The 10,597-nt window shown below is 44.7% G+C and overlaps 1 protein-coding gene across 1 annotated transcript in view; it reads right to left on the bottom strand.

Moving 5' to 3' along the window:
- CUNH9orf92 (chromosome unknown C9orf92 homolog) overlaps positions 1–8,710 on the bottom strand; it is a 13,818-nt gene extending 5,108 nt beyond the window's left edge. The window contains 4 exon segments of the mRNA XM_012812800.2: positions 5,924–5,967; positions 5,969–5,994; positions 6,411–6,555; positions 8,687–8,710. Of these exon segments, the coding sequence (XP_012668254.1) occupies positions 5,924–5,967; positions 5,969–5,994; positions 6,411–6,555; positions 8,687–8,710 (239 nt within the window).
- Between the last annotated feature and the right edge of the window lie 1,887 nt (positions 8,711–10,597).

The following is a 10,597-nucleotide window of genomic DNA, read 5'->3' as shown; positions in this document are numbered from 1 at the left end:
TTTAAATATATTCTGGTTTCTTTGGTATATTTTTGGAAATATCTTCTCCCATGCTATGACTTAGTTTTTTGTTTTGCAATGCAATTCTTTATTACAACTCTAAGTTGGTGTTTGCAAACATTCAACAGAAGGGGAAAACAAAGACAACCCACACCCTTCTTCCCCAACATATGGGGCAGAGAGGAGAGCTAAAAGAATCGGGCTCTTGCAGGTGAGCTTCTATTTTAATCCCCATCTGGCTCTCCATCTCATCCCCAGCCCTGAGACGCCTTCATCACCTGGTAATTGGGTCACAAGCAGCCTCGGGAGGCGGCTTGGTCCCTGCTTCCTGACCTTAACCAGAGGCTTTTGGATCCCAGCCTCCCAGACCTCAAGGGGAGACCATTGGGTCCCAGCCTCCTGGACTTCAACCTGAGACCACTGGATCGCGGCCTCCCCATTAGCCTCAGTCAGAAGACTGCTGGCTCCTGACCTCCCAGACAGCCTTGGGAAACTGCTGGGTCTTGGTTTCCCGAGTAAGGGTTTCTGAGTAAGAGCCTCCTGTGGACCTTTTGCACAGAGCTGACGGTAATGGTCAGCCAAGTTCAACGACTTATTTTTTAATTTTCTTGCATGTGTGGCTGTGTTTCTATTTTTCTTTTTTTCATGAGAAGTTGTTAATGTTAGTAGGACCAATTTATCGATCTTTTATTTTGTCATTAGTGAAATTTTTGTCTTGTTTAGATTTACCTAAAGTAAGGTCATGAAGATATTCTTCTGTGTTAAAGTTTAGAAGTGTTACTATCAACTCTTTACACTCAGGTCTGAGATCCATTTGCAATTGACTTTTGTGTACAGTGTGAGGTAGGGGGTCAAAACTTTTTTTTTTCTTTTAGAAATCCAATTAATCTAACCATTTATTGCAAAAACTAAACTTTCCATATTGCACTGCCGTGGTGCCCTTAGAAATCAGGTGATTTCTATGCAGCTCTGTTCCTGGACTCTAAACTCTGCTCCATGGATCTATTTGTCTCTACACCAAGATCACATTGCCTTGATTACTGTTGCCTCATAGTAAGTTTTGATATCTGGTAGTACACGTCTTTTAGCTTTCTTCTTTTTCAATTCTGTCTTGACTGTTTTTGACACTTTGCATTTCCATGTAACTTTTAAAATTAACTTGCCAATTTCTACAAGGAAGGAAGGAAGGAAGCAGGGGGAGAGAGAGGAAAAGAAAGAAGAAAGGAAAAGAAAGAGAAAACCTGATGGGATTTGTACTAGTACTGCATTGAGGCAACAGGGCAATTTGGAAAGCATTAATGTTTTTATAGCAATTTACATGATATATCTCTTCATTTTTCAAAATCTTTAAAAACTATTCTCTGTAATGCTTTGCATTTTCTCCATTGGCCAGACACATATTTTGCTAAATATATTCTTATCAAGTCCTTGATTTGAGGGCAGCGCCTGTGGCTCAAAGGAGTAGGGCACTGGCCCCATACGTCGGAGGTGGTAGGTTCAAACCCAGCCCTGGCCAAAAACTGCAAAAAAAAAAAGTCCTTGATTTTTAAAATGCTACTGTAAATGGTATCAAATTTAAAATGTTATTTTCCAATATTTATTGCAAGTATGCAAAAATATAATTGACTTTTGCATGTTGACTTAAGATTCATTAGTTTGGATAAATTTACTTATTCTTTCTAATAATTCACCAGTGCAGTCTATGTATGCAATCATGTCCACAGATAACATCAGGTTTATGTCTTTTCTAATCCTTAAGTTTTGACATTTCTTTTTCTTATCTAAATTGCTCCGGCCAAAACCTCCAGTACAGGATAGATAGAAGTGGTGAGAGTGAACATCCTTGTCTTCTTCCTGATCTGCAGTAGGGCTTTCCTCTTTCATGATTAAATACAGAATTATTCTACATACCCTTTGTGGGCTAAGGAGTTCCCTTCTAGTCCTAGTTTGATGAGAATTATACTTTTTATCATGAACAAGAAGTAAGTTTTATCTCATTTTTTGAGGTAGTCACATGGTTTTCCTTCTTTATTCTGTTACTCTGGTAAATCATATGGATTGATTTCTTTTTTCTGAATGGATGATTTTTATTTATTTATTTATTTTATTGTTTGGGCTTCATTGAGGGTGCACAGAATTAGGTTACACTGATTTCATTTGTTAGGTAAAGTCCGTCTTATAATTGTGTCCCAGCCCCAAGAGGTATACTATACACTGTGACCCTCCCCCCCATCCACCTCCTATTGATTGATTTTAAAGTATTAAACCAACATTGCATTTTTGGAGGAAAAATTTTCTTTATCATTATATTTGATGCTCTTAGTATATCTCTAGATTTGATTTGCTAATTTTTTTGCTTAGGAGTTTTATATCTATGTTAGAGAGAAAGATTGGGCTATAATTTTCCTCTCAATATTTTTCATAATCTTATCTTAATATTTTTTTTAAATGTCTGTAGGTTGTAACAGAATGCCAACTGAAAGGTGTATAGTGTGTTGGTAGCTGAAAGCAGAAGAAATTATAATTGATTAGGAAGTTCATGAGAGATCTAAAGTGGGAAGCATTTGAGACAAACATTGAAGGCAAAGTAGAATTTTGACATTGCAGAAGGAAAAGGCATTGTTGGCAAAAAGGAAACTTGGAAATAGTCACTTGGATAATGTGTAGCAGAGAATTGAGGGAAAGGGGGATGGTCTGGGCTATCAGAAGACTTGAGTCATGGACAATGAGAAGACACCGAATACATATTTTCAATATTTTGATATGTCAAATATTTGGTAAACATGAGGGCAGTGTTGAGGAAAGACTCCAAGTTTTCCAGACTGGTGATTGGGAGGATGGCAAAAACATGTCCAGAAGAAAAAGAAGGCAAGAGGAAGAGCATTTCAGGGTTAAAAATGTAGGCTTCACAGGCCCCAGGATAAAACTGAAGGCTGGAGCCAAAATAATGAACGAGCTGTCAAGGGAGGCAACAGCAAGAGGATATCGTCAGGTTGAGTCCAGAACCACTGACCTTACTCTCTTTAAGGAGAGAGCACAGCTACAAGAGGGAAACAGACTTTCCAGGAAGGAAGCGTTAATCGTATCAGACCCTACAGAATGGCCAAGGGAGGAGGACCAGGAAAGCTACTGGACTTGGCATGTGGGAAATAGTAAATGTTGGTGTCAATGGGAAGAGAAAGAAGAGAGAGATTCTTTCTAAGGGGCATACTTTTCCACGCTGTGCCATCTACTCTGTATTCATCGGCTCCTTCTGTATGCCAGGCACCACACTGGATAGTCATTATATGGTGGTGAACAAAATAGACAAGATCCCTCTCCTACTGAGTTAATATCTAATGAGGAGCTAAACATCCGATAAACATAAAGAAATAATTAAAAATAATTTTTAGTGCTTGGGGAGAAAGAAGAGGGAATTATGAGAGAGAATAAAAGAAGGAGGTTGACTTAGATTGCAGAGAGAGATCAGGGAATGCCTGACCATGGCTTACACGTAGGGGGCAAATATGGATTGTGATAGCCTTAAAATAACCAGATGAGCTGCCCAGGTGCCTCCGTGAGGGGCCGTGTGTATGTGGAAGTTCTAGAGCTTATGGGCACCACAACTCCTTAACTTCCTAATGTACCCACACCTCACTCTCCATTGCTGATAAATCAGTGTGAAAGCAGAAACCACCACCGATCAAAGGAAAGGGGAAAATGTGTAGTTTCAGGCAAAGTTTTCTTCAAAGGAACCCAGGGAAGATGAATCTGCCAGTGTTAACTTCTAATGTTTGGAGATTATGAAGGCTAATATGATTAATTGTAATTATCATTTATAATGTATACTCATAATGATATTGCTTCTAGAACATCTTCATTATCTTTCACTTTTGAAATGCTTGGGTTTCCCAGCAGACTTGAGAAGGGGCTTTTATTAGGCCCAGATCATCAATCCAAACCTTTTAAGGTAAGGGTGTTGCTACCTCAGAAGCCAAAGAGACATTTCCTAGCCTGGAGAGAAAGCACTAAATAGTCATTAGCATCTTCCATCTGTTTACCAGCCCTGCTGTCATTGGGGTTCGACTGGCCTTGAAATTAACACTCTGCTCTGTGTGTCCATCACATGGCCGTCCCGCAGACTGTGGTCTCAAGTGGCCTCGGGCAGGCCTTGTTTCATGCCAGAGCCCAGTTCCTGAGGAAAAACATGTCTAAATTGAATTTGGTTTATTCAGTTCCATTTGAAATGAAGCCTGTGTTTTAAAGAAAGCCATGCTTGATTCTTTTCAAAGCAAGTATCCGTTGTCTGATCTAATTGGACTCAGAAATCCTAATTTGGGGAGTTTGGCATCCTTTGTTTATCATTGTGGCAGTGTCAAAATCAGGACGGTTCCTTCCTACCTCCTGGACACCCTTCATGGGGGAAGCACTGCCCTTCCCCAAGTTCCACTGACCTCTCTCCCCTCTGGCAATCTCTGGCTACCCTCTGTCTCAGCTTCCTCTGACTATCCTCTCAGGATCCCCAGGTCTCTTAAGTCTTGTTCACGTGGGCACCTGCTCTCTGGGAAGCCATGTTCTTGACCATTTTGGCTGGCCCATGCACCTTGACCTGTTTGTGTTAATACCCGTTGGAATCCATGGGGACAACTCACCAGTGACCAGGGGCACAGCAGCTGTATCAACTCAGCTTGAGGAAGCTCAAGTATCCAGTGATCTTGGCTGTGTGGAGTTTGAAATTCAGCCCAATATATTACTCACGGCAAAACCAGGGGCCAGCCAAGTTAAATAGAACACTCCCCGAAACATTCGCAGACTGATTAGAGAAGGAAGCTCCGATTTGAAGAGAGGCTATTTTGTGCCTGTCTTTATTTTTTTAAACAACATGTTCTCCACAAGTGAGACAGGAAAAGTAGAAACCTCAAAGAACGCTATTTATTAATTTAAAAAGCTCAGGCCCATGACCATATGCCATGTCCCTTTGACTTCATAACAATGGCCACACTTTGAGCTTTTCCTCCCTCCAGAAACTGTGTGAAGTTCTTTGTAAGCATTTTCTCATTTAATCTCCAGGATAACTCCATCATGTAGGTACCACTGTTATTCCCCCTTGCGGTGGGCAAGCTGAGTCCCAGAGACAGTAAGCACACCCTTCCTCTAAGGCACAGCGCTGCAGTTTGAACCCTGGCAGTCTGCCTTCATGTTCTTACCTGCTCTTAAACAGAGGCAAGTACCTGGGCGCTTTCACAGAGAGAACGCCTTGAGAGAAAGCTGTGACATTACCCCACGGGTTTGTAAGTGGAAGCCAGTTTTTGTTTGAAAGAACTCTGAAATCCAGGAGTTCAATAAGGCAGAACACGCCCCACTGAACCAAGCATGGTTCAAGTTTGCAGATTATTTTCCAACCAGAAGGAGTTCATTGACTTGGAGGAAGAAAGAGATCATGTAATGGACTTACAGAAAATATTTTTATTGTCACTCCCCCCCTCCCCGTACCCCGCACAGAACAGTTCAAATCTTCCCAGGCCGTGTTTCATTCCCTCTGTTGGCCTCTCTACCTGGGATTATTTTGAGAGGCCTGAAGCTAAGTCCCCATGTCCCTGACTGGCCCAGCCTGCCCTAGCACTTGATCAGGGCACCCACATGGCCTTTACAGCTGCAGTGCACACAGACATGTTTACAGGAGCACTGAGAACCTCGCTTCTCACAAAGCCCTGGGAATTAGATTGTTTTCCACTTTGGAAGTTTTCATTTGAAAAATAACCCTCTTTGTTTAGCTAATGAAAAGGAGGGGCTGTTCCTCGTTTCTCGGGCTGAGTAAGAATTCCACGGGCAGTAATTCTGTTTCTCAGTGGAAAATGTTTCGGTTTCTTAATGTTGTTTTGCAGACTGGTCCCTGCCCGGCCCTCGCTCCCAGGACCACACATACACACATGTGCATACTCACCCATGCACAGTGCAGCATTTTCCACCCTTCCCTGTTGGGGGCTGGAGATGGCTGCATCCTCTTTCCAACACCTGCAGAACAAGAACGAGGTGGGTCAGCGGCTGTCACCCAGCCAGAGGCATCCCTGCGTGCACAAGAACAGAGTGCTTTCCCGGGCTTCGCTCTCAGCCTTAGAGGCTGGGCAGGCAGAGGAAGGAAATTGGACTCCAGATCTCTCTCCTTGCTGTGCATCTCCATGTCAAGCAATTCTCTCACACCGTGGAGGGGATGGTCTATAACATTCCCTCCTCATTAGGTCCATATGAAATGGTGATAAACAGAGTGCTGTCATCACTGGACTTACAGTGTGGCCAGCATGGGGCTGAGTGGTGTGGACTGCACAAAGCATATCAAAATACAACCCGGGGAGACAATGTAGTGGAGGGAGGAAAAGCCCGGATGCTCAGATCACACAGACCTGCTCTGCCACGCAAACAGCTCAGCCCACAGACAGCAACTGCGGAACCACCAAACATCACGCCCAGTGCCATGACAGTGTCTGCCACACAGTATATGTCCAAGCCATGTCTATCCTCTTCTCTTTCCTTTGTTCTCTGAAAATCAGCTATCTCTTCTCCGGCCAGAGATAAATCCTATTCCTGCAAAACAAGCTCTGAACACCTGAGTGTTTCCCCAGCAGAGCTGAGTACAGAGCAGGGCACCCTCACCAAGGCTCACATCAGAGTTAACGTGTGCCAACAAGTGGGTGCTGTGTTATCTAGAGTGGCAAGATCTGCCGCAAGCGGGAACTACTAGGAATCTGAAGAATTCCCTCTCTCTAGACTTTAGGTGTATGAAAAATACACCTGTTCTAAGTGTGTGGCTTAATAACAGCTCCGCCTGAAGTGACCCAAAGGGCTGGGCAAGATGACAAGTATATGAAAGCAGACATCCAAAAGATCCGCATGCGTTAACTGTAAAGAGAAGATTAGCTGTTAGCGCAGGGTAAACGAATAGCTTTGAAAGTAGACAGGGGGAATGCGAAACTATCCGTGGGCAGACTGCTTTTGTTTTTAAGTGAGGGGAGCCCTTGTCTATATTGTCCCAAGAAAATAAATACATAAGGAGTTAATTCTCATAACCAAGACATTCTGGATTAAAGCTTCGGCTGGGGCTGAATATGCAGTCATGTTATGTTGTTAGGGTTAGCTGGTTTGCACTCGCTCTCCTTCTCCCCCTCTCTCACTCACTCTTTTTCTCTCTCCATCTCTCCCTCTATTTTGTCTGCGAGCCTTTCTTCATAATTAGCACCCTACTTTTAGCTTAGCAACCTCAGCAGAGAGAGAAGTTGTATCTCTCAACATCTGTATATCAAAGTCAGAGAAGATTATAATGGATCCAATTCTGAACTTATCAGTGGCTGGAGGATAATAAGGGTCTATGCTTTCTGTGCCGTAGTCAACCAAATATTCCTTGAGTGCCTACCGCATGAGAGGCACTGCTCAAGCCCGTGGGGGCAAAGCAGTGATCAGCACAGTGATGTCTTGCTCCCAGGGAACTTACAGTCTTATAAGGGGACAATGCATTATCTGAAGCCTCCTGTCCCCTGCTACTCTGCATCAGGAACCAAACAGAAGCAGGGTCCCCTCTGTTCACAAAGAAGCCCATTTCTTTTCAAAATTGATGAGAAGTTATCAAATATAATTCTATACACTGAAGGTTCCCATGTATAAACCTTATCGTCTCACCACATTCCTACCAGCAAGGCAGCCTCAGTGTCCACTGCCCTGGTGAATGGCGCCTCCTGGCAGCACTGACAATCAGAATTATCAGAATTGGCTGGGACACCCAGGAGACATTACAGCCTTGGGGGTTCTTGCAGAAAACTCTCACTTTCAAACGACACACAAAGAACCAGGCTATTTCTATCACAGGCAGGAACAATAAGGATACCCCTACAGCTCTTAGCATCAGCCCTGCTTATCCGGCTACAGGGAGTTCCCAGAGATAAGTCCTGTGCAGCTCCAGCTGAACTGCCAGTTATTCCCAAGGACATGAGGAGCCCATGGAGCCTGAACCCAAGGGGGAAGGGAAGAAAAAATATATATGTGTATGTGTGTGTATACATGTATATGTATTTAAATGATTTGTTCTCTGATCAAAAGAAGGTAGGACGCTCTCTAATCCATGCCATGAAATGGAATTATCCCCAGTCTGAGTATGCTGTAGTGGGCACTGTGGTTTTAGGTTAGGAGAGAAAGATATGGCTTCCCCAAATTTCCATATTTGAAGGGAGGAATAAACTTGTGCTTCTTGATAACTTGGATGTGTGAGACTCATCAAATATAATTATTTCCATATTTACTGAGTACCTACTATGTGCAAATCCTTTGTTTGTATAGAAACAAATACTACAGCATCTCCATTCACTAATACAGTAGTGAGAGCAGGTGGGGTCGTGCGTGGAAATGGCGACACCGCAGTCTCTAAGTGTTAAAGGGTGCAGGGCGGAACCTGACTACAATGTGTCTCAGGCGCGCAGACGGCTCTTGGTGCATGCGAACAATGAACACTTTTCTCTGTCTCTCAGAATGGGTGCCTCCACCCCAGCACAGAGCCTGGAGATTCCAGAGTAAGGTAAGGACAGCCTTTAATGTCAGGCCCGGGTGCCACCGGGGGCCACCGCTTGTTAAACGCACTTAACCTCTGTAGGCCCAGGGTGGTGTGCGACAAGCATCCCCAGGGCTTGCTGGACAAATCATCACTTTTTATTATGCTTCCTACTGTCAGGTACTCCGAAATCCACATGGACTGCTCTCATGATTTCAGGTTATCCCAAAAGAGAAACTCAGAATCAGTGCTGAGCACAGCAGGAGAGGGAGCGGCTGCCTATCTCAAAAGGGCACATCACCATAATCACGAGGCACCGTGAGCATATGCAGAAGGAATGTGCCCGGGGAGTGTGTGTCAGGAACGGTGGAGGATGCACGGCCAGGAGCCCCTCCCTGCACCTCTCCCCCCACCGCCTCCAAGAGGCGCCTTTAAAATATGTGCCGGGAGCCCACGTCTTCTCTGTGACCCTGCCACGCTCCCTTCCCCCACTAGCCACCTTTGCTGCCGTTCCACCGAATCCGCCCTGGGTCTCCCCTGGGCTGGCTGTTGCCTTCATATTTCATGCGGAATGTGCAGCTTCCCAGGAGCCTGAGGCATGCCCTGCATTCTGATGCACTGGCCGGCCTGACACCAGCCAGCTCCAGAGCATGCCTAATGAGGAGGCTGACAGACACCAGGCGGAGGAGTCAGGCCAGGCTGCGGAGGGCCCGCCGCAGACCCGAATGGGGCGCCCGGGAGGCGCTGGGGGTGGACCAAGGAGGAAGGTGGCTGGTGCCTTTTTAAGACGCTGCTCTATTGCTGGGTACTACAAACACGGGCCACAGCACACCAGGAAAGGATCAGAGCCTTGACTAAAGAGCAGGTTGGATCAAGGAACACTCTTGGGGAAAGCCTAAAATGAGGAAAGAGAAGCGACAAAGACTGAGAGGAGGCTTAGCTTTCGGGAGGCGGGACAGCTGCCCATTTTAGGGTTTCCGGCAGTGCAGAGCTTCCGGTTTCCTTAGAGACCACTTCATTATCGAAAAGGTCCTGCAGGACAGAAGTTTCTCCTTTCCTTAAAGCCTCATTTACCTTAATTTCACACGTTAGCCCTCATTTTGACTGGCTCTATCTGATAAAGTGGCCCTTGCTTCCCTTGGTATTTGGGGCTTTTGTACTTGGGGGTAGAGTAAGCACCTAAATCACCAGCCGGAAGGTACCAGGATGCAGTGGTCAGACACACATCTGCCATCTCCCTGCGCTTTTCCCACGCCTGGCCCGTTTGCTTGTCCACCAATGTGATGGGGACACTGAGCCTAGTTCCATTTTACAGACGAGAAAACAAGAGTGACAAAAGTTTATCCCAGGCCACTCATCAAACCAAGGTCTCAGACATGGGCCAGCCTCAGGGCTTGCAGATGAGCTGGTTACCCATTCAAAAGTTAAAATCTACCATTCCTCTTGAGTCTCTGTGGAGTGATGAAGCAAGTCATTTATTTCTAATTTAATTTAGATACAAAATTAGCAAATGCAACTTACAGTTACATAGGAGAGATCATTATTTACATCATGTAATCTAACACATAAATTTCCTTTAAAACTTTGATTTTGTCATTCTGTTTCTCTCTCACTCGTGTGTGCATGTGTGTGCGTGTGTGTCTCTGTGTGTGTGCATGCACGCATGCATATGTAGCCACACACATGCACTTCTGTTTTGGTTCTGGGGGTGAAATTTCATAGTAAAATGTGTCATAAAACATTTTATTGAATATTTATAATGTACTTCATGCTGTCATGCCATCCTCCTGACACTCTGAGCGATACTGTCCTTCTCCACAGATGAGGAAACTATGGCTCAGAGCAGGCCGAGAACACAGAGCTCTGAAGTGGCAGTGCAGGAACGTGCTGGACTTAAAGGGCCAGGCTCTTCACCCTTACAGATGATGCTCATATTGAAGGTCCCTATTTTGCAGCCACGTGGCATCAGTACATCTTTGCTATAACACAGTGCCCTGCTATTTCCAGCATTCCTCTTCTTCATGTACTTCCTGCCCCCTGAGTTCTTTACATAGTACCCTCTTAAATACCTGCTGTTTTCCAAAG

The sequence above is a fragment of the Otolemur garnettii genome, unplaced genomic scaffold (assembly GCF_000181295.1).
Source record: "Otolemur garnettii isolate 467f Iridium unplaced genomic scaffold, OtoGar3 scaffold00006, whole genome shotgun sequence".
NCBI classification, from domain to species: Eukaryota; Metazoa; Chordata; class Mammalia; order Primates; family Galagidae; genus Otolemur; species Otolemur garnettii.
Note: the sequence above shows the minus strand (reverse complement) of the source record. Positions and strands in the feature narration are given on the sequence as shown.